The 24,697-nt window shown below is 47.2% G+C and overlaps 1 protein-coding gene across 1 annotated transcript in view; it reads left to right on the top strand.

The window, feature by feature from the left end:
- Positions 1-549: 549 nt before the first annotated feature.
- PDZRN3 (PDZ domain containing ring finger 3) overlaps positions 550-24,697 on the top strand; it is a 216,293-nt gene continuing 192,145 nt past the window's right edge. Inside the window, exons 1-2 of the mRNA XM_033925873.1 lie at positions 550-1,360; positions 20,394-20,483. Coding sequence (XP_033781764.1) covers positions 647-1,360; positions 20,394-20,483 — 804 coding nt within the window. The 5' untranslated portion in view covers positions 550-646. The remainder of the gene's footprint in view (positions 1,361-20,393; positions 20,484-24,697) is intronic.

The following is a 24,697-nucleotide window of genomic DNA, read 5'->3' as shown; positions in this document are numbered from 1 at the left end:
ACTTTTCAGTACCCCCTGTATGTAATAAAACTTGACCATGTAGGACAGTCAAATCCATTGTGACATCACTGATGAAGTTGGCCCTTATTGGTGGAATGAGGCATTATGACATCACAATCTCAGCTCTGGTTACCAGAGACTGAAACTCAACCAAGACGAGAATGACAATATGGTTGAATCAATGATCCGAAAGAATGTAAAAAAAAACCAAAAAAACAAAGAATCTCATTTGTGCTAATAGGTTGGGCTGAGAACTTTTCAGCATCGCCTCTGGTATCTATATCTCTAACTCTATAGAGAGATAGACAGATATAGGCAGAGCTACCAGAGGTCAGAATCTCTTTCTTTAGGTTCTTTATAGGTTTCACTAGCGAACATCTTGCAGGGGGCACAGACCCCCTTAAAGTCACATACACTTTTTTTTTTTTAACTATTTGAGCTGCTACGAGTGGCATGGAAGCGGGGGGAAAGTCCTCCCTGCCCCCTTCGAGGGGGATTTCTGCATTAGCCTCTCGGTGCGACCAGTCGGGGAGGAGGAGGAGCCGCGCGGCTCTAATCTCGCTGCGCGTCTACTCGGAGGAAGGCGGTAGCCCGAGTTGAAGGCTGCGCCCGGGCTCAGTCGGGCCGGTCGCCCCCGCCGATCGCCATGGGCTTCGAGCTGGAGCGCTTCAGCGGGGCGGTGGACCCCGACCTCAAGTGCAACCTGTGCCAGCGGGTGCTGGAGGACCCGCTGACCACCCCCTGCGGCCACGTCTTCTGCGCCGGCTGCGTCCTGCCCTGGGTGGTGGAGCGGGGCAGCTGCCCCGCCAACTGCCGCCGGCTCTCGGCCCGGGAGCTCAACCGCGTCCTGCCCCTGAAGAGCCTCATCCAGAAGCTGGACATCAGGTGCGACCACCACGTCCGCGGCTGCGGCCGGGTGGTCAAGCTGCAGCAGCTGGCCGAGCACGCCCAGACCTGCGACTACTCGCCGGCCAAGTGCGGCCACCGCGGCTGCGCCCAGGCGCTGGCGCTCAAGGACTTGGACGCCCATATGCGCGACGACTGCGAGTATAGGCCGAGCGGCCGCTGCGAGCGGGGCTGCGGCTTGACGCTGGCGCACCGGGAGCGGCGGCCGGGCCAGCACTCGTGCGCCGAAGCCCTGAAGGCTCGCTGCGGGCTGCTGCGGGCCCGGGGGGCCGCCCTGGAGACGGAGCTGAAGAAGCGCAGCCTGCGCTCGGCCAAGCGGGAGAAGGCGCTGCTCGCCCAGCTGGCGGCGCTGCAGAGCGAGCTGCAGGTGACGGCCCTGAGGTACCAGAAGAAGTTCACCGAGTACAGCGCCAGGCTGGACTCCCTCACCCGCAGCCTGGCTTGTCCTGGCCAGGTAAGCCCAGGGGATCGGGGGTTCGCCCTTTGAAACTTGCAGGCCCCCTAGTCGGAAACTCCCTCCTAAAACTGGATGCATTAAACTCAAAATCTTAGTCTGAAACTCTGTCCTAAGACTAGCTACATTAAACTCAAAATCCTAGTCGGAAACTCCTTCCTAAGACGTTAAACTCAAAATCCTAGTCCGAAACTCCCTCCTAAGATGTTAAACTCAAAATCCTAGTCCGAAACTCCCTCCTAAGATGTTAAACTCAAAATCCTAGTCCGAAACTCCCTCCTAAGACTGGATACGTTAAACTCAAAATCATAATCTGAAACTCCTTCCTAAAACGTTAAACTCAAAATCCTAGTCCGAAACTCTCTCCTAAAACTGGATGCATTAAACTCAAAATCTTAGTCTCAAACTCTCTCCTAAGACTGGATGCATTAAACTCAAAATCCTAGTCTGAAACTCCGTCCTAAGACTGGATATATTAAATTCAAAATCCTAGTCTGAAACTCCCTCACCAAAAGCCTGGCTTCTCCCTGCAAGGTAAGCCAAGAGAATCTGATGTTAGTTCCTTCTAAGACTGGCTGCATTAACCCTTCCAAGCATTCCTTAAATTAGAAACAACTTTACACACCTGTGGTCATTTTGACTCTATCACTTATAAGCACTGAAAGTTGCTCCAGCTTAAGAATTGAGCAAATTCTCACTGTCATGGCACTCAAGTGAAACATTTATGTTTATAAAATCTATATTTAGACCTAGAGCACAACCAGTAAGGTTTCAAAAATCTTTCTTCTCTTATGTTCTAAAAATTGGCTGTTGTTAGCAGTGTTTCTTTTACAGCAAAACCTAACAAAATATTTTCACGAGATCTCTGTTGGCCATTATTTTGGAAATCCATTACGACTTTTTCCGTGCTGTATTCCACTGCTGACAGGTTAGAGGCAGAGCCGGCCCGCGAATATGAAAAAAAACGCAAATAATATTCGGACCAGTTCTGCCCTTATCCCTGACTTCCCACGGCTATTTTTAGCCCTGTAAGCCCCCCCTTAAGTCTTACCTGGTGGTCTAGCGGGTTTTCAGGAAGGAGCGATCTTCCCACACTCCTGCCCCGTGCCGATCGCTCACAGGAAATGGCTGCCTTGAGCTCCCATTGTCTCTCGAGCCACTTCCTGTGAGCAATCGGCACGGGGCAGGAGCGTGGGAAGATCGCTCCTTCCTGAAAACCCGCTAGACCACCAGGTAAGACTTAAGGGGGGAGGGGCTTACAGGGCTAAAAAAAAAAGCCCCAAAAATTAAAATTTATTTTTTGGTCAAAAATCGCGAATAACCGAATCCGTAGATACAGAATTCGCGAGTACGGAGGGGGAAGTGTAATCACGTTAAAGTAGGTTAAAACAAAAAAAATTCAAAGGAAACGCATTGTCTGTTACTATCGAAAAGGTACCTGGAATTTGTTATCAAAATGACAATTTATATACAGGGATCTCAAAGTCCCTCCTTGAGGGCCGCAATCCGGTCAGGTTTTCAGGATTTCCCCAATGAATATGCATTGAAAGCAGTGCATGCACATAGATGTCATTGGGGAAATCCTGAAAACCCGACTGGATTGCGGCCCTCAAAGAGGGACTTTGAGACCTCTGATTTATAAGTAAGCAACTAAGCTAATTTGTCAGGCTGGGGTCAAAATGACCCCAGGTGTGTACAGAAAGGTTAAACTCAAAATTCTAGGCTGCAACTCCCTCCTAAGACGGGTTAAATTCAACACAAAATCCTATTTAGCTTTATTTGTTATTGCTCTAAGTCAGGGGTAGGCAATTCCGGTCCTCGAGAGCCGGAGCCAGGTCAGGTTTTCAGGATATCCACAATGAATATGTATGAGATGGATTTGCGTGCACTGCCTCCTTGAGATGCAAATCTATCTCATGCGTATTTATTGTGGATATCCTGAAAACCTGGCCTGGCTCCGGCTCTCGGACCGGAATTGCCTACCCCTGACTTAGAGCAATAACAAATAAAGCTAAATAGGATTTTGTGTTGAATTTACCCCGTCTTAGGAGGGAGTTGCAGCCTAGGATTTTGAGTTTAACCTCTCTGTATACACCTGGGGTCATTTTGACCCCAGCCTGACAAATAATAGTTGGGCTGGCTCAGCCCCTTTCCGAGGAGGATTCAGGAGAGGAAAGCCTTTTCCTAGGTTCCTGCCGTCGCTGCCCTCCACCAAACCATCATCGCCCATAGTCCTGGATTCTTTCGTTATAGTCATTTGTTTCATTAAGTGTACTGAGTTGAAAGGTCCTTTAAATTCTGCAGAGACAAGAGTTGGTGGGAGCATCCTCCATTTTTTCATGGAATATGGCATTTTATTTTGGAATGGGAGGGGCTGACACCGGTCATGGCTTTTGCCCTGTGTCCAAAAATAGAATAGATGAACCGGTGGGCCAGCCGCAAGTGGCAGAAGTCTGTGTGTGACAGTGGCAGGAGCTTGCTTGGCTGGATTGCGCTGGATGGGGACTCTTAGGAACTTAAAATTATGGGTTTTTTTAGCGTCGGGCAGGACAGAGCTAGAGAGAGGCCCTTGTAATAGGTTGATAGCATATCACAGACCTAAAGGAGCAGGTTAATGATGCAACTTTAAAAATTACAAGTTGTTTCTTTAAGTTTCACAGATGTTCTGAAGACAGGGAGTCTGCTGAGACAGAGGGCCCCTTGCCACTAACTGTATCTAATGTCCCGGCTGCCTAGCCTCAAGACCTGTCCTTCTAAAGATCATTTTTCTGGGGGCACAAACAGATCAGATTCACTTTCACATGGAAAGTGAATCTGAAATCATAACAAAATCAAAGCCCGCGAGATGCTTTTTCTCCTCTCTGTACTTGGTCGAGTCTGGTGAGTGGTCAGAATTTTTTTTTTTTTTTTTTTTAACTTTACATATTTTCTCGCTTGCCTACAGACATGTCTGTCAGCTGCGGTGGCAGCCAGCTGGCGAGCACCGGCTAAAGGACAAATATTTACAGCTCCACAAGCTCTAAAAAGACGAGGGCCTGCCTTCTCAAGCGAGAGCTAAGGGGCAAGTTTTGTGCTAAGAGAAAAAGTGGCGTTGGCTGGTTTATGTTTCAGTCGTAGGGAATGCTGCAAGGAGAGAAAATTATTTTTTGCAATACGTTTGTTTCAAGTTTCTATAAAATTTGATATACTGGTCTGTATGGATCGATTTGTTAAGTTTGCAATTTAAAATGAATGCTATACTTTATAGGATAGGAGAAAGTAAAAGCTTAAAAGAATACAAGTCAGTTTACAATTAAATGTTAAATTTTCAAAAGCTTGGGATGTTTTATATGCCAAATCCAGTAAAACCCAAAATTAATCCACCCAAATTAGCCACATGTGACTATTAGGGGCAGAATCCCAAAAATTAAGAGGTTTGAAAAGTGGCATAAGTTGGCACTGGGATGTCCAAGTTCAGATTTTTGAAACCATTTTCCTGAGTGTCTAGCCAGGCATTTTGGCCACTGGGTGCCCACAGTTCAAGGGGGTGTGTTATGGGGGTGCTTTGGGCGGGCTAGACGTGATTGTCTTGTGGCAATAAACTTTTCTCAAGACATCCTGGACGGAACTTATATGTCTTGCCCTAGACCTGTTTTAGAAGCATCTAAGTGCCAAAAATTTACCGAAACTGACCACATGACCACTGGAGGGATTAAATAATAGCCCCCTCCCCTCCTACCCCACAAAGATGTGAATGAAACAGTACATGCCTGTCTCTAGAATTGCATGTGCTATGGGGAAGTCAAGTACAGCATCACAGAAGGGTCTGGAGTTACCTAGTGGGTTGGCTAGTGAACCATAGAGAGGAGAACGCAGGTCCATAAGCCACTCTAACCATTACACAAACCCTACTGTATTCCATATAGGTACTACCTGTAGCCATAAGGGCTACTGGGATGGTGGACAGGCGGGTATACACTTCTCCCTCGTCATTCACGGGGGATACGGGCAGAGCTGGACCGCGAATGGCGAAAAACCGCGATTATCATCCGGCTCTGACCCACCCCCACCTCTCTGCCACCTTCCCGGCCTTACCTGGTGGTCTAGAGGGCTTTCGGGGCAGGAGCGATCTTCCTACGCTCCTGCCCCGTGCAGATCGCCATGAGGAAATGGCTGCTGGGAGTTCCCGTAGTCTCTCGAGACTACGTCGGGAATTCCCTACAGCCATTTCCTGATGGCGATCTGCATGGGGCAGGAGCGTAGGAACATCGCTCCTGCCCCGAAAGCCCTCTAGACCACCAGGTAAGGCCGGGAAGGCGGCAGGGAGGAAAAAAAAATATGGGTTATTTTAAAATTAAGACTGCTTTTTTTATTTTCCCCCTCCCTAGAAAAAACCGCAAATGGAGAAACCGCGAATGGGGAGGGGAAAGTGTAGTAGGTTTTGGGAGAGTTTTGCAGGGCTTGGTGAGTTATGGTGAGATGGACATCTGGTCCCCTTTATGTGAAGCTCACAGCAGTACCATCTAAGAACATAAGAATTGGCGCTGCTGGGTCAGACCAGTGGTCCATCGTGCCCAGCGGTCCGCTCCCGCTGTGGCCCTTAGGTCAAAGACCAGTGCCCTAACTGAGACTAGCCTTACCTGCGTACGTTCCGGTTCGGCAGGAACTTGTCTGACTTTATCTTGAATCTCTGGAGGGTGTTTTCCCCTATAACAGACTCCAGAAGAGCGTTCCAGTTTTCTACCACTCTCTGGATGAAGAAGAAGTTCCTTACGTTTGTATGGAATCTATCCCCTTTCAACTTTAGAGAGTGCCCTCTCGTTCTCTCTACCTTGGAGAGGGTGAACAACCTGTCCTTATCTACTAAGTCTATTCCCTTCATTATCTTGAACGTTTCGATCATGTCCCCTCTCAGTCTCCTCTTTTCAAGGGAGAAGAGGCCCAGTTTCTCTAATCTCTCACTGTACGGCAACTCTTCCAGCCCTTTAACCATTTTAGTCGCTCTTCTCCAGACCCTTTCAAGTAGTACTGTGTCCTTCTTCATGTACAGCGACCAGTGCTGGATGCAGTATTCCAGGTGGGGGTGAACCATGGCCAGGTACAGCGGCATGATAACCTTCTCCGATCTGTTTGTGATCCCCTTCTTAATCATTCTGTTCACCCTTTTCGCCGCTGAGGTACATTGGGCGGACGGCTTCATCGATTTGTCGACCAGTACTCTGAAGTATCTTTCCTGGGGGGTATCTCCGAGTCCCGCACCGGACATCCTGTACTCGTGTATAAGATTTTTGTTACCGACATGCTTCACCTTACACTTATCCACGTTAAACCTCATTTGCCATGTCGCTGGCCCATTTCTCGAGCGTGTTTTTGTCACGTTGCAGGTCTTCGCAGTCCTTCTGCGTCTCCACTAGTAACATAGTAACATAGTAGATGACGGCAGATAAAGACCCGAATGGTCCATCCAGTCTGCCCAACCTGATTCAATTTAATTTTTTTTTTTTTTTTTTTTTTTCTTCTTAGCTATTTCTGGGCGAGAGTAACTTCGTATCGTCTGCAAATTCAATCACCTCGCTCGTCGTACAAATTTCCAGGTCGTTTATAAATACACACACATTAAAATAAAGTGTGTCTCGAATGCTGGAATGAAAAACTTAAATGCGGCAACACTATTATGTGGTTCTAGGAAATTTAGCTGATTCAGAGCTCAGTCTAGAAAGACTTTCTTCCTTTGCCGTGTCTGTGGGTAGAGAACTTAGTGAATCCTGCCCTTAATGTGGTTGACTGAGTGACAGACGTTTGGCATTCACTGCCACAGGCAAGTGTTAGATTCACATTTATAGCACATTTATTTGGTTCCAGCCCCACCCAGCCTGCTCTTGACGCAAAGCAGGGGTGTAACCAGAACGGGTCCTCCTGAGCTCCCCAAAGGATGATTTCTTTGAGAAAACCGGTTCACAGACAAAACCGCGGAAGACAAAGGCGCGCGCCGAAGAAAATGACAGTTTTTAGGGGCTCCGACGGGGGGTTTTGTTGGGGAGCCCCCACCACTTTACTTAATACAGATCGTGGCGGCGTTGTGGGTGGTTTGGGGGTTGTAACCCCCCTCATTATACTGTAAACTTAACTTTTTCCCTGTTTTTAGGGAAAAAGTGAAGTTTTCAGTAAAGTGGGGGGCTCCCCAACAACCCCCCCCCCGTCGGAGCCCCTAAAAACAGTTATTTTCTTCGGCGCACACCTTTGTCTTCCACGGTTTTGACCTGACACCGAGAAAACCTATCATTTTTCCAATTACGTTTCAGCATTTCTTCTTAAGAAGACACTCGGGGTTTTTACTTTAGCTCAGTCTCCCAGCCAGGAACAGACATTTCGAAGTTTGCCAACACCACACCCATCTGATATACATTGTTATTTCATACTGTAAGAAAGGGTCCTGCATGTGATTTCACAGCTGCTGGAAGGGCCACGGGTAAAAGAGCCAGGTCTGTGGCCGCTTATGGCTGCTGAGAACACCCCTCCTCTCTCACCAGTTGAAATCCTACTTCCTGAGCTGCTTGCAGGAAGATGAAGGAGAGTGATTTTTTTCCAAGTAAATAGCTTTTCTGACAAATTTTCACCATACCTGTCAGTAAAAGTTGAGGCTTGAGTTCGTGGGACTGTCAGCACCTATTGCTTTGCCTTGACTTCGCCCTAGGCAACCACCTAGTCTGCATTTTTGTGAGTGTGTCTATAGGCAGTAAACATGGGGATATACAAAGGGACAAAGAAGAAAAGGAGTGGGAATGGAAAGAGGAAGGGAGAAAAAGCATGGGGGACAGGGAAGGAATGTAAATACAGATGGGGAGAAGTAATTTTAGAGGGAAGAGGACCGGAAGAGCTCCTTCCCCCAGATCCTAGAACCACTTCTTTCTCCCTCTGTACTAGAGGTCTGATTGGGAATGGGGATCGTGGGAATCCCGCAGGTCCCACGGTGGTCCCGCGGGAATCCCCCCTAACCCACGGGACTCCCACGGGGACCCTCTCTGGCCCACGGGACTCCCACGGGGATGGAAGGCTTTGGAAGAAGGGTTCATCCATAAAATATAATGGACACATCAGCCTTAGTAAAAGAGGGGGTTTATAAGTTAATTACCTGAACAGAAAACAAAAAAAGGGTTCCACCAAAGAGATTCCACAAGGAAAACAGCAAAAGAAACTGTGGAATTGATGATCCTGTCAGAAGTAATTGCTGCTTTTTATGGGGACGGGCGGGGATGGAGGTAATTCCTTGTGGGGATGGGTGGGGACGGAGAGGATCCTGGTGGGGATGGGTGGGGCCGGAGAGGATCCTGGTGGGGATGGGTGGGGCCGGAGAGGATCCTGGCGGGGACGGGTGGAGCCGGAGAGGATCCTGGCGGGGATGGGTGGGGCCGGAGAGGATCCTGACGGGGATGGGTGGGGACGGAGAGGATCCTGGCGAGGACAGGTGGAGACAGAGAGGATCCTGGCGGGGATGGGCGGGGACGGAGAGGATCCTGATTGGGACGGGCGGGGATGGGTGGGATTTCTGTCCCCGCGCAACTCTCTGCTCTGTACTTCCCAAGATTCCCAAACTTTCTCCTAAGATTCCAGAACCACCTCATTCTCTCCTCTGCAGCTTCCCCCCGTGTTGCAGAACCTCCTCTAACCCCCATACTGCCCTCCAATGGTAAAATGGTAACATGGGTCTTGCTTCCTTTTGCGGTTGCAGGGCAGAATAGTCTCCTGAGATTCCAGAAACATCTTCTTCCCCCTTAGCCCTCCTTGATTCCAGAACCTTCTTTCTCCTTCCTCACTCTGGAGCCTCGTAAGATTCCCGAACCATCTCCTTCTTCCCCCCCCAGCTTTCCAAGGCGCACATTAGCACCTAATGCAGCCTACTGAAAGGGCCCCTTAATAATTTCTTGGATCTCTGAAACGGGACTAGGTTTATTCAGACAAAAATCTCCGAATCCGAGAGTTGAGGGTATTTCAGAGTGTTGAGAACGTGCTGGATTTGTTCCTCGGTGGCCTGTAAACCTGAGCAATTTAGTTTTACAATATAATAAGTAAAAAAAAAAAAGAGAGAGAGTCGGTCTCATCTGATTTTTTTTTTTTTAAATGTATCTTGCCTTTATTATAGATAACGTTGCCCTGCGCTTTGCCTCTAGGTAATTGGCTAATGTACAACCAGCTTTATTCTTCCCAGAATAATACTAGCAGGCTCCATGAAAAGTTGAGCGTCGGCTCTTTCACTCGTGTTTATTAAACTTTAATTTCAGCCGGTGAAGGAGATCCGATAAACAACCCCGCGAAAGACAAAGGCGCGCGCCGAAGAAAATTACAGTTTTTAGGGGCTCCGACGGGGGTTTTTGTTGGGGAGCCCCTCCAGTTTACTTAATAGAGATCGCGCCGGCATTGTGGGGGGTTTGGGGGGTTGTAACCCTCCACATTTTACTGTAAACTTAACTTTTTCCCTAAAAACAGGGAAAAAGTGAAGTTTTCAATAAAATGTGGGGGGTTACAACCCCCTAAACCCCCCACAACGCCCTCACAACGCGGCTCGATCTCTATTAAGTAAAGTGGGGGGGTTCCCCCCCCGTCGTAGCCCCTAAAAACAGTCTTTTTCTTCAGCGCGCGCCTCCGCGCTGCGCTCAATTGTCTGCGCGCGCCTTTGTCCTGGCGCGCTTTTGACCTGACACTGTAAGTTCCAAGCGTCTGATTTTGTTTGTCAAGACGAGATAACTCCACTTTCTGCAGCTGTACCACTTCTGGGGTTTTTGGGTTTTTTAAAATTCTTTCAGTGAAAACCTCATTCTGTAGCGAAGAATCATTAAATCCCCTTAATTTATTGCCCACCTTCCAGCACCAGGTTAATACAAGCCTCTTAATCAGAAAGATGTATCAATTGATTCTCTCACGCTGCCACACAACATCCCCCCCTCCCCCGCAGCGGGAGAGATGCCTATTCTCTCCCACTACACACAGATACCACAGGGCCTAAACAGACTATGAAGCTTTTACTGCCGCAGCCAGAGAAAAAAAAAAACACGCAAGCGTGGCTTCCTAAAAGGGGGGGGGGGAGGGTGTTATATTGTACAATAGACAAAATAATTCCAGCTTACTAAACTGTGATCATAACTGCGGTAAGGTGTACCGTGTCTTGCTTCAGAGTTTTGAAAGATTTCTCACAGGAAACTGGAGGCTCTGGCTTAAATTTAGGGCTCCTTTTCCGAAGTTGCGTTAGTACAGGGGTAGGGAACTCTGGTCCTCGAGAGCTGTATTCCAGTCGGGGTTTCAGGATTTCCCCAATGAATCTGCAGGAGATCTATTTGCATGCACTGCTTTCAATGCCTGTTCATTGGGGAAATCCTGAAAACCTGACTGGAATACGGCTCTCGAGGACCGGAGTTCCCTACCCCTGTGTTAGGGCCTTAATGCCCGGAATGGCGCACGCTAGCCATTCCGGGCTAGCCGCAAACAGGGTAGTTTGCGGCTAGCGTACCTTCATAAAAGGAGCCCTTAGACTCCTCATTCAGAGACATTTCTCAGAACAGATGTTTTAAAGAGCCATAATTCACCTCCTAGGACAGGGGTAGGGAACTCCGGTCCTCGAGAGCCGTAATTCCAGTCGGGTTTTCAGGATTTCCCCAATGAATATGCATTGAAAGCAGTGCATGCAAATAGATCTCATGCAGATTCATTGGGGAAATCCTGAAAACCCGACTGGAATACAGCTCTCGAGGACCGGAGTTCCCTACCCCTGTCCTAGGATCCCTGTTCAGCATATCTGTAACTCAAAAGATGACTTTCCTTTGAAATGCCACATCTCTTTGGTGACGAGCAGCGACCAGTTATGATGAACGACGTGGTCGAGGCCTATCTTCCAAAATTTTAGACCAGCGATTAGAGGTCTAGTTTTCTATAAAGCCGCAGTTGTTGCATATTTTAAGCAGACGTATGCTAACGGCAAGAAACAGCAAATGAGTAGTCGCATGTCTCGCCCCCACCCCCGCTCTGTCCCCAATATAAAAAGACACAGGTGATATGTGGTGATTTCCTCTTCCCCCTCCCGCAAATGCAGTAACTGAAGCTCTGATGCATGTGGGATGGAAGTAGCCGTAACAAATAAAAAGGATAGCGGAGATAGTTTTATCTTTAAACACTTATACCAAATAAAAATAGGTCTTTTAAAGCAGCTTATGTCTTGTGCAGTGTTAAAGCACAATTTCAGTGGAATTCTAATTCCATGAATCACCCCAAGGTCGACTGATCTGTTCAGGCTTGTGTAATGCTAATACTGTACCCAGAAGTGGCTAAAAAAAAAAAGGGTTATTCCTTCTCTGTTTATGGGGATGGGCTACAGATCCTGACCTCTGGCCTCTTGCTGGGCCTTATCAAGGAGATCCAGGCCAGCCCAGGCAGGACCTAGCAGGAGGGGGGTGTGTGTGTGCTAAATGTGTAAGTAATGTGTTAAAATACTGCTCCCTCCCCCCCTTGTAGTTTGGTATCCAACTGGGAAATGCCAGAACGAAGCCTGACATTCAGCAATCGAATTTAAGATGCAGATTAAAAGTGAGTGTGTCGGTCCTGAGTGACTCTGTTCCTTTCAGAGTAAAGATGCTACGGAAATTCCTTCCACGTCCCGTCTAGATCAGAGGTGGGCCCTCGGAGCTCAGAGCTGTTATTAAGAGTTTGGAAACTTTCCCCATCCAGAAAAGTACTGTACGCTAGTCCTGATTCTCTGTTTCCTTTTTAGAATGACAGTTCTGTTTGTGAAAAGGCGCTTAACTACACCGGTAATGGTGTTCTGTTTCATGCAATATTTATTCTGTGGCAAGGCAGCTCCCGCTCTGCCTTCTCATCCAGCTACAGTCAAAACCTCGGATAGTGAGTTAACGTGGTGTGTGAGAGTTTTGCAAGAGGAGCAAAACATTTTGTTAAACTTTTAGCTCGATAAACGAGCGTTGTCTTGCGGTACGAGCCTCGCGTCAAGTATGCACAATATACGCGCATCGCGGAGCGCGGCTGAACGCAAACTTGGGCACACCCCTTGAATTGGGATGCACTTGTAACGTAGGCCAACGCCTTTTGACAATCTCGCGTACTTTGTGACTCTTGACCGAATAGAGCAAAGTGCACACCAAGGGGGGGGGGGGTTCCCCTCCCGAGATCGAGTTCAAGTGCGCACATCTCACGCTGAACGCGGCTGAACGTAATAAAAGCCTCACGCGCTGTACAAGTGCGCATATCTTTCGCACTGTATTTTATACCAGTGGTTCCCAACCCTGTCCTGGGGGACCACCAGGCCAATCGGGTTTTCAGGCTAGCCCTAATGAATATGCATGAGAGAGATTTGCATATAATGGAAGTGACAGGCATGCAAATCTGCTCCATGCATATTCATTAGGGCTACCCCAAAACCCGATTGGCCTGGTGGTCCTCCAGGACACGGTTGGGAACCACTGTTTTATAAAGTTCAGTCTTTTGGTTTGTGGAATGAATCGTCTGAGATTCCATTATTTCCTTTGGGGAAATTCGCTTTGATATACGAGTGCTTTGGATTACAAGCATGCATCCGGAGCGAATTATGCTCGCAAACCAAGGTTTGACTGTATAGACCAGTGGTTCCCAAACCTGTCCTGGGGGACCCCCAGCCAGTCAGGTTTTCAAGATATCCCTCTTGAAAACCTGACTGGCTGGGGGTCCCCCAGGAAAGGTTTGGGAACCACTGGTATAGACAATCACCCTTTTTTAATCCTTCAATCTTGCAGTACAAACTGCAAAAACTAGGCTAAGGTTTCAGATTTCCGGAAAAGACACATCTAGTCTTGATTTTACCCTATGGCTTGGTCTTGTAGATCAGTTTATCATAAAGAAATCAAATCAATAAGTAGGAACACTAGAGCTAGAATATATAGCATGGGAGAGAATGAACCTTGTGCTGAAAATCTGGAGCCCGTCGGAAACTCGAAGTAGCGGAAAGTTATTTGTTAGCGTTTCATCTGACCTCCAGGTGCTGGAATCGGCGAAGTAGTTTGACTCTGAGCTTCAGAAGGAATTGCGCTCGTGCTTGCTTCAGCTTCTTCTCTTGGTTTTAAGTTGCCATTCCTTGCTATTCTGGGATTTGTCTTCTTGCACTTGACTGCTGCAAATTTCAGGACTACAAATCCCAGGAGGTTTGGAAAGGGGAGATGGAAGTTTGGCACAGGCTCGGCAGCGGTGATGGATTGCACTTAGTCAAAAAGATGCAATCTAGAGCTTAAGCTGGCCGCGAAGCCTGGCTTTCACACAAGGCAGCGCAGCAAACTGTCCATAAGGAGGTTAAAAGTGGATCTTGTCCCAGTTTTTTAAAATAGCTTTTATTTGCTGGACACTAGCTCGAGATTCTATGTAGGTCACCCAAGGCAGATGCATGTGCAAAGTAATCGGTCATTTATAGCATTTGCACCTAAATTTTAGAGTGTGTAACTCCAAAGGGAACCCCTGCGAATTTCGAGGCAGGAGAGGGTAGCTGGAGCGCCGGCGGGTGAAGCAAATCACTCGTGGTCTGCTCCGACCGCCTCTTCCTGTAGTAAAGTCGGGCTACGCCAATCGGGAGCTGCTTTGACACGCAAGCATTTCAAGCTGGTAGGCAACAATCTTGGTTAGGTAAATATATTCAGCAAGCTACGTTATCCTATTGCAGTTTTCAGAAATTAATTAAGACCACTTTGTTGGATAAGTTTATTAGTGAGTTTTATTATTGAAATTCTATTTTACAAATATTTGTATTTTTTACTGTATTACACTTCCCTATTCGTGGTGGTTAGGGGCAGAGCCTGCGAATATTAAAAAACCGTGAATAATATTTGGGCCGGTTCTGCCCCTAACCACCACTTCCCCTGGCTATTTTAAGCTCTGAAAGCACCCCCCTCTTAAGCCTTGCCTGGTGGTCTAGCAGGCTTTCAGGCAGGAGCGATCTTCCCACGCTCCTGCCCCGTGCAGATTGCTCACAGGAAATGGCTGCCTTGAGCGGTTCATAGACAAAACCGCGGAAGACAAAGGATGGGCCATTTGGCCTTTATCTGGCGCCATGTTTCTGTGACATGCATTGGTGTATGGCAACCACAGAAATACAGAAGAGTTGAGGTAGACCAGCCAAATTCGAGTTCAAGGGTATTATTTAAAAAAAAGACTCAATACAGATCTGTGTTTTGGCACAGAAATACCTCCTTCAGAAGTCAACAATTCACTGTAAACAAGTCTAGATGCATACAATAATCGTAAAGATAACTGTTGAAACACCTAAATGCTACCGCCAAAATAGTGACTCTATTTAGCATGCAGGCTGATTGTCAATGACACACTGATTCTGTTTCTCTGCTGACCTGCTGCTTTTTTTGCTGCATATGTAATAAGAACATAAGAAGTTGCCTCCGCTGAGGCAGACCAGAGGTCCATCTCGCCCAGCGGTCCGCTCCCGCGGCGGCCCATCAGGCCCATTGCCTGAGCAATGGTCCCAGACTATCCCTATAACCTACCGCTACTCTTATCTGTACCCTTCAATTCCTTTATCCTCTAGGAACCTATCCAAACCTTCTTTGAAGCCTTGTAACGTGCTCCGGCCTATCACAGCCTCCGGAAGCGCGTTCCATGTGTCCACCACCCTCTGGGTGAAAAAGAACTTTCTGGCATTTGTTTTAAACCTGTCTCCTTTTAATTTTTCCGAGTGCCCCCTTGTACTTGTAAAAAAAAATTAGTATATAAGATTGGATGCCCAAAAATACTGCCTTATGTACTAATCATCCAAATTATAACTCAGCGCGCATCGAGAACATAACAGAGAAGTTGCAGTCGCTAGTATATCGCACCAAATATGGAGAAAGACCTCAGTGTCATAGGGGGTGTCACAAAGCTCTCCCACAGACAAGCTTGTTTCAACACTTCGTTGAAGCCGACAGACACCTCCTTGGTCATAAAAACTCCAAAATGTTTTAACAAACAGTGACAATAATTCCAAATCTTCAAGGACAATTTGTCAGTCCATCATAACGCATTAACGTGGAGGGGCACAAACGATAAGTCGTATAAAAGCTCCAGGCGTCGGCGGCGTAAAACATCCAGGGAAATGTGTCGATAATCGAAAGACGTCCAGGCCAGTCGATTATCGGCACGTAACACGTCCACCAGAAACACGTCCACATGAGCTATACCGAAGCGTCCAACTTTACCTACCAAAATGTCACTCGTCCAAGCAGGACGTACAACTATTGTCGCCGCGTTCCGCTAGATGACTTGACACGCGCTGGAATAGCATAGACGTTGTGAAAGCAGGTCTAAGTCAAAACGCTACTTTGAACGTACTGAGCAAACTGATCGTATTGGTTATCGTATTTGTTCATTTGGGGCCTACACCCGCCCTCGGACCGCCCCCGGAACACCCCCAATTTGGACGACTTACGTTCGACGTTTTGCGGCGTGGGACGTGCAGCTGGCCGACCTTTGATTATGGTTACTTGTACGTTTTGCCGGGTAATACGTCCAAACCCCGACTTATGCTCTTTTTTTAGACGTTTTTCTGTTTTGATTATTACCCCCATAGTATTTAAGGGACAAACAGCAAACGTATCTGCAGAAGAGTCCGGTCTCCCGCAATGCTGAGTAAAGAAGCAGAATAATCGCAGGTTGAGGCGCATAGGTAGTCTTCGCGGCTTTAAAAACACCGCCAGCGCATAATACCTCAATCATCTTCACAACTCTTTCATTTCCAACAGGGCCCCTGTTTCACCAAAGCTTCCTCAGGACAGTTTGCTGCGCTGCCTTGTGTGAAAGCCAGGCTTCACTGCCAGCTTAAGCTCTAGATTGCATCTTTTTAACTAAGTGCAATCCATCACCGCTGCCGAGCCTGTGCCAACTTCACCAGCTGTTGCAAATATGGCCCCTTGGCGTTCTGACTGACTTAAGTCCGCTGACGTCATCACAAAGGCAAACGCCTTCGCTGTGTCATTGATAATCATCCTGCGTGCTAAATCGACTTGTTCTCGTTGACACCATTTAAAACATTCGGGGTGTGATAACACCACTCCATAAAGAGCTTAACGTTCTCTCTTTTTAAAAATAATTTGAAACAACCTTCAGAGTCCTGTCATGTTGCTCGTAGGAAAAGATTGCAGAGTTTGATCTCATGACGTGAGCTGATGTAGGAGCCGGTGACCTCTGATCTGATAGCACGGAATGCAGATTTGCTCCCTGTCCACCTAACATCTCATTAATTCTGGTCAAAATTCAAGGGTCTGTGTGTTTTCAGCTGCCTCGCTCGAAGTCAGGACAGAAGGCGCTGCTCTGCCGGAGGGCAATTGATTGCCTGCCCATTCGCGACTGGATTTTGCAAAGGCTGCTTAAAGACAACATTTCAGCGCCAAATTACCTGGGTAGAAAGTCATTTACCTGTATGAATTGGCCTTTCTTTACTCAGTTCAGTTCGGAGTAAGGCATTGCAGGGACAGGAGGGACTGGGAATTGCTTCTTTCCCATTATCTCCTGGGAATGCCTGCAGGTAGGGGGGAAATGTGGACGTCGAACAGGCAGTACAGTAAATGGTCATTTTTTGAAATTTTGGGATAGGGTGGGGTTTTAAAACAACTTTATATGTGTGGTAAAAGACCCACGGGCTGGTCATTTTGTAGAAGGCATTTGCTGCTGTGATATTTTTAAGTTCAGGGCATCATGTCCTCCTGAGCATTAATTGGGGAGGGGGGGGAGGTGCAGAAATAAATGGACATTACGGATGCTGGTAACATCCCCATGTTCCAGCCTGCAGGAGCTAATTACCGCAGCCTTCACTACATTTCTACAGATATTCCATCATTAATTACTGTTGATAATGTAGCCTTCTCTGTTCTGGATGAAATGTGTAATCTTGGTGTCATAGTTGATACTAAGGCCCGCTAACCGATTAGCGCACCTTAGCAAGAGAGGGGGTAAGTTATCAATGAAATAAGTGCAGAAAATTTATCTCGATTAAAAATCATTAGGCACCGACGTTCTCGAATATGCATTGATATATCCATGCTTTGGTTGTTGCAATGCTTTATTGCTGGTTTTGACCAAAAATCTTTTGAGAGCGCCTCAGACAGCCCAAAATGCAGCCGCAAGGGTTCTAATTAATTAGTCAAAGTGTGATTATATTACTCCTGTTCTGATTTCACTTCACTGGTTGCCCTTGGAACAAAGGATTGTCTTTAAAATACTATGTATGGTTTTTACATCTCTTAAGGGATTGACTTCTCCTATGATGGCTTCAGTGTTAAAATTACCGTATTTTTCGCTCCATTAGACGCACCTGACCATAAGACACAGCCTAGATTTAGAGGAGGAAAACAAGAAAAAATCCATTCTAAACCAAATTCTCCCTACCAGTCTCTGTACCTTGTCCCCCCTCTGGTGGTCTAGTGGTAGGCCAGGACAGGGCAGGTAGGTAGTTAGGCAGGCAGGCAGCAGGAAACCCACAGCCTCTCCCTCTTCCCTCCCTATTTTTAATTTGGCAGGGCGGGCAAGCAGGCAGGCCCTGGCCTCTCCCTCCCAGAGAGGCAGCAGGCAGGCCCCGGCCCTCTTCTTCCTCCTCCTCCTCCTCCCCCCCCCACACGTACCTCTTTTTTTTTTTAACTTCTTGCACCTTCACTCGCTGAGAGTTGGCGCACAAGGCTGGCTAGCTGGTTCCTGCTGCTTCCCCCGAGAATGACAGACGTGGCTGCCTCCTTTTCTGTTCTCTCACGGTGTAGCGGCGCACCAGGTGGCCTGCCTGCTCCCACGCCGCTTCCCGAGAGAACCAACCAAGATTCTCCCTGAATTACAAGTGACAAGCCGCTTTATTGGGATTATGACATCATCAGTTAATTCATTATTAAACATATGTAGTTGGTACATCTTCCATTGAAATTACAATTGCTTCATTAAGATCCAGTGATAAACTGCATATTCTAGCAATGTTCTATTAGTTAGTTTCAAGTCGCATGGTTTCTCACTAACCATATTTCACTAGTAATTTTCCCTGGCAACAATAATGACTCTTCCCTGTCAGCAATAGAGGGGGGTTAATAACATATTCCCTTAGGACATAATGATCTAGGACTCATCTATTTCCCAATCTTACAGGAATCTGGGGGAGGAGGGGTATCCCCAGAAGATAGGTACAATTTTTATGGAATGATGTCATATGTGCACCTAAGTTGGGCATCGGTTTTACACCAGGTTTCAATGAGCATAAATCCAGCATCCAACGTTAAATATTCTATCTTCCGAATGTCATCTTTTTTTGCAGCTAATTACCGTATTTTTCGGACCATAAGACACACTTTTTCCACTCCCAAAAAGGGAGTGGAAAAGGGGTGCATCTTATGGACCGAATACACTGCGCACCCCCCCCTCCCCCGGTACCTTTTTTAGTGGCTGTGGTCCAGCGCGGTCTCCTGGACGGCTGCCTTTGTCTTAGAAGAGCGACGCACAACCTCTGCGCTTCCTGCCTGGTCACGCCGCTCTGTGATTGGCTGCAGTCAGTTACTAACTGCAGCCAATCACAGAGCGGCGCGGGACCAGGCAGGAAGCGCAAAGGTTGCGCTGCTGCATTGTGCATCGCTCTTCTAAGACAAAGGCAGCTGTCCAGGAGACCGCACTGGACTATGGTCACTAAAAAAGGTACTGGGGGGCTTTGGGCTTCGGACATCAGACCACCAGATGCACCTATGTGTAGAGGAAGAAAAAGCAACAAGAAAGAAATATCTGAACCAAATTTTTTTTTCTTGGTTTTTCCTCCTCTAGAGGTGGGTGCGTCTTATGGTCCAAAAAAATACGGTAGATCTGTTTTGCTTTATTGTGGTAGATGAATGACTGCGAGGTAATCTATAGGTTCAGATGATATAATCTTATGATTTTTACTGAAGTATGTGACCTTTTAAGATGTTCAAACCTGAATTGTGTATGTGATACCGTGAGCCGCCTTGGATAAAGGCGGATTAGAAATGTTTTAAATAAATAAATGTGAGATTCACGCTCAACTAATATTTTACAAAGGGCCCTTTGTGGAGCTTTTCGGCACCTACCATATTTTCACGCGTATAACGCGCACACGTGTACAACGCGCACACGGGTATAGCATGCGGGAACAAGGAATTTATGTAAGAAAATTTTGGTATAGCGTGCCCACGCATATACCGCGCATGCTCCTCATTGAACTTTCATAATCCATGCCAGCGTTTAAGTCCTATTTATCTACGGTAACTGTTGCTTCGTATGCAAAATGACTTCACAAGAAATATTAGCTGAGCTATTTTAACTATCAGCAAATGCCGCCAGCAGGGAAATTACCAATGAAGTAATTTTGTTTTCCAGGTTTTCTATTGTAACGCCTATTCTATTGCGATGCGGCGTTTTCTGTCTTGCTAGCGCCCTCCTCCATCTTCCTGCATCGTTCGCTGAAAGCTGCGGGCAGCAGATCCTATGTGCCTCTTGCGGCTGACCCAGAAGTGTTCCTCTGACGTCACGACGTCAGAGGGAACGCTTCCCAGCCGCAGGAGGCGCGTGGAAGCCGCTGCCGCGGCTTTCAGCAAACGCTGCAGGAAGATGGAGGAGGGCGCCAGCAAGACAGAAAACAATTGTATAACGCGCTCACGGATATTACGCGCATGGCTAGTGCGCGGTTTGTAAAATCTTGTATAACGCGTGCATTATATGCGTGAAAATACGGTAATCATGGATGCCATTCACTGAGTATGGCCCTATATAGCACTGGTCTCCAACCCTGTCCTGGTTTTCAAGATAGCCCTAATAAATCAATTTGCATGCCTGGCACCTCTGTTATATGCAGATCTCTCTCATGCATATTCATTAGGAAAACCCGACTGGCCTGGGGGTCCTCCAGGACAGGGTTTTCAGGACTACTGCTATATAGTGTAGCTCTGGCTCCATGGCTTGCTGAGTGCCAATCAGGTGAACACAGTGTGTTGGGTTTTCCTGCGAAGGTGTTGACTTCTTTGTGTGTTTCCAAGCCTTGATGAATTCTTTTACCTATTCATTGTAGGGTGAAGAGACTAAATCCCTGACTCTGGTCCTTAATCGTGATGATTCTGGCTCTCTGGGATTTAATATTATTGGTGGCCGACCCTGTGTGGTATGTTAATTGCTGAAATGTGTTTTGCCTTTTTCTGCTACAGACTGCTTATGGGGAAATATTTGAAGAGGGACAGCTGGCAATTAGATAGTTTGCTTTCCAGGAAACTGCGTGTAAGTCTTTCAAGCTGGTATCCCATAGTCTTCTTCCCTGATCCTGCTTTCTCACTTGGAATCCCATCATTCTTATGTGAAAAGAGTACTGTTTACTGCACAAGGGTACCACCCTGTTTCCCTGAAATAAGCTCTATCTCGAAAATAAGATTAACCCCCAAAGCCCCCCCTCCCTGAATGTCCCCAACACTCCCTGACTCTATCCCTGCCCAATTTGCCAAAAAAATCGGACTTGTCGATTTAGCAACCCCCACCCCGGTAAGACCTGACATACCTCCACTCCGAGGCCTTCTAAAGCAGCAGTGGTGGCAGTGCTCTGAATGGCCTTCCCTCTGCCGCCTCACTGAGCGCTGCCGCCACTGCTGCTGTTTTTGGAGGCCTCAGAGCAGTGGTATGTCAGTATCACAGTGAGAGGGTTGGTGGGGGATCTGCTGCTTGGGGAGAGGGGGAGGTGGAAAAGAAAGAGGAAGAATTAGGGTAGAGGAGAGGAAGGGAGAGATGATTGTTGTACATAAAAAAAAATAAGCCCAAGTTAAGATCGACCCCCGAAGCCCCTCCCCCCTCTAAATGTCCCCGACTCCATCCCTGACACGAGTGCTGCCAGATTTGCGGAAAAAATTGGACTCATCGATTCAGCAACCCCCCACCCCTGCTGCTTCAGGAGGCCTCGGAGCGGAGGTATGTCAGTCTCACTATGGGAGGGTGGGTGGGGTTCTGCTGCACAGGGGGGATGGGAGGGAAGGGTGGAAAGATGCTGCACAAGGGGAGGGGAGAGAAAGGAAAGAGGAAGAATTGGGGTGGAGGAGAGGAAGGGAGAGATGATTGTGTACATGAAAATAAGCCCTAATGTGTTTTTTTGGACCCCCAAATTAATATAAGACACTGTCTTATTTTGGGGGAAACACGGTAATTGTGTTTGGAAGGAGGCTTTGCCTAATGAGAGTTGCCATTCCTGGTTACCAGATAGAAAAACTCAGGGACTCTGGAGCCGATATTCAGGCCGCAGGAGGCAGGCTAGCTAACTCTCGCAGTTGGCACTGACAGCGGATATTTGGCTCCCGGCTGTTTCTGGTGACTGGCATCTACTATCTGGTTTAATGTTTGGCCGGCTCAAACTTAACTGGCTGAGTCGATTGTCAGTGCCGGCCGGCTAAGTTTCAAGTTTAATTTTGGACTTTCTACCCTGCCCTTTGGTGAACCTTCAGGGTGACTTACGATCTGAAAAAATATAGTAGAAAGGTTAGAGAAATAAAGAGTCGGAGAGAATTATAGCGGCCAAAGCTAGACCTGCTATTTGTGTGGTCTGCTAAGGTCCAGATACATCAGAGTAGCGTCGGCATATTTAGCGCTCTGGGCCGCGGTAGAAACTTCTACCAGAGGGGCAGGGATAAATTTGACTTGTCGGTGCTTAAAATCAGTGTCTAACATGTGATATGGCCGGCTAAATTTTATTACAAACTATCCATTCAATAACGCCGCTCAACATAGAAACATAGAAATAGACGGCAGATAAGGGCCACGGCCCATCCAGTCTGCCCACCCTAATGTCCCTCCCCTACCTTTGCCCTGTGAATAGATCCCATGTGCCGATCCCATTTGGCCTTAAAATCAGGCACGCTGCTGGCCTCAATCACCTGCAGTGGAAGACTATTCCAGCGATCAACCACCCTTTCAGTGAAAAAGAATTTCCTGGTGTCACCTCGTAGTTTCCCGCCCCTGATTTTCAACGGATGCCCTCTTGTTGTCATGGGACCCTTGAAAAAGAAGATATCCTCCTCCGCCTCGATGCGGCCCGTAAGATACTTGAACGTCTCGATCATGTCCCCCCTCTCTCTGCGCTCCTCGAGCGAGTATAGCTGCAATTTGTCAAGCCGTTCTTCGTACGGGAGATCCTTGAGTCCCGAGACCATCCGGGTGGCCATTCTCTGCACCTAAGCTAACACCAGCTTTAGAAAGCTATAAGGGAGTTCAGATTCCACAATTTCATTCGAAATTGATAACGATGGTATTCTAAAGCTGATGTTGAGAGGTGTTATTGATTGGATAGTTTGCAATACAATTGAGTCAGAAAAGTTTGATAGGCGGCTAAATTTTAGCCATTAAGTGTTCATATTCGGTAAAGATAACTGGCTGAATATTACCTGTCAACTGGCCAAACACTATTAACTGTCCAGGAACAGGAGTGGGCAAATCCGGTCCTCGAGGGCCAGATTCCAGTCAGGTTTTCAGGATTTCTCCAATGAATCTGCACGAGATCTATTTGCATGCACCGCTTTTTCAATGCATATTCATTGGGGAAATCCTGAAAACCCGACTGGATTCCGGCCCTCAAGGACCGGAGTTGCCCACCCCTGGTCCAGGGAGCTGCTCCTGGCCAGTTCAATAGCACTGAATATTGAGTAGATTTTTTTTTTCCCCCCAATTTAAAATATTCTCAATGTAGTGAACCACATCTCTGGCATGGATAAGAACCATCGTATCCAAAAAAAGAAGAAAGGGAAATTAACCCCATGTGGAAATAGAATATCAAAGGAAAGAGTGGAGAAAGGACACGAATCAACCAACTGTGAGAATCAACAATTTATTAAAAAATATATAATAAAAAATATAACACATATACACAATAGTTCAGGGCTGCCCAAGTCCGGTCCTTGAGATCTACTGGCAGGCCAGGTTTTCAGGATATCCACCATGAATATGCATGAGAGAGATTTGCCTGCACTGCCTTCTTGGTATGCAAATCTCTCTCTCATGCATATTCATGGTGGATATCCTGAAAACCTGGCCTGCCAGTAGATCTCAAGGACCGGACTTGGGCAGCCCTGCAAAAATTGATGCATTCAACATATACGAAATATATGTATGGTGAGGCATAGGACAATCCTTAAATCCTCTGGATAAGAACTCTGACCGTTTCAAAGGGTTGCGCTTCGTAGGGCGGAATGGGAGAACACCCTTTTGGATTTAGGTTTCAGATTTAGGGACCCATATACTACGGCGTGATAAGCCTTAAAGTGGACTTTGCACATTGAAAAAAAAACAACGCATTGTGGCAACTTCCCTGTTTGTGCGAACCAGGTAATGAGTTTACATTCGCGTGCGCCAACTGGTCAACGCGGGAGCACTTCATGTGTCGTAAATAGGACCCAGCACTTGCAAAAATCAAAATCAAAAAGCTCTTTTTGGGGTAAAAATGGGCTCGGGAAAGTTCCACTTTAGCGTAACATAGCATAACATAGTAACGTACATAAGAACATAAGAAGTTGCCTCCGTTGAGGCAGACCAGAGGTCCATCTCGCCCAGCGGTCCGCTCCCGCGGCGGCCCATCAGGCCTATTGCCTGAGCAGTGGTCCCTGGCTCTACTCCTATCCCTATAACCTACCTCTCTACCCCACCTGGAATACTGTCTGCAATTCTGGAGGCCGCATTATCGTAAGGATGTGCTGAGGCTGGAGCCGGTCCAGAGAATGGCCACCCGGATGGTCTCGGGACTGAAGGATCTCCCGAACGAAGAACGGTTAGATAAATTACAGCTATACTCGCTCGAGGAGCGCAGAGAGAGGGGAGACATGATCGAGACGTTCAAATATCTCACGGGCCTTCTTTTTCAGGGGTCCCACGGCAACAAGAGGACATCCGTGGAAAATCAGAGGCGGGAAACTGCGTGGTGACTCCAGGAAATTCTTTTTCACCGAAAGGGTGGTTGATCGCTGGAATGATCTTCCACTTCAGGTGATTGAGGCTAGCAGCGTGCCTGATTTTAAGGCCAAATGGGATCGACATGTGGGATCTATTCGCAAAGTAAAGACAGGGGAGGATCATTAAGGTGGGCAGACTGGATGGGCCGTGGCCCTTATCTGCCGTCAATTTCTATGTTTCTATCTGTATCCCTCAATCCCTTTGTCCTCTAGGAACCTATCCAAACCTTCTTTGAAGCACTGTAACATGCTCCTGCCTACCACAGCTTCTATACCGCTTTACTGTGAAGTTCTACATGGTTTACAAAACAGAACAATGACAATCAGAAGGAACTTTTTAATTACCTGAAATCTAGTGAACAAATATGTTTTTAAGTATTTCCTATACTATTGATACGTGCTA

Source organism: Geotrypetes seraphini, chromosome 17 (assembly GCF_902459505.1).
Source record: "Geotrypetes seraphini chromosome 17, aGeoSer1.1, whole genome shotgun sequence".
NCBI lineage: Eukaryota > Metazoa > Chordata > Amphibia > Gymnophiona > Dermophiidae > Geotrypetes > Geotrypetes seraphini.
This window is presented reverse-complemented; position numbering and strand designations above follow the sequence as displayed.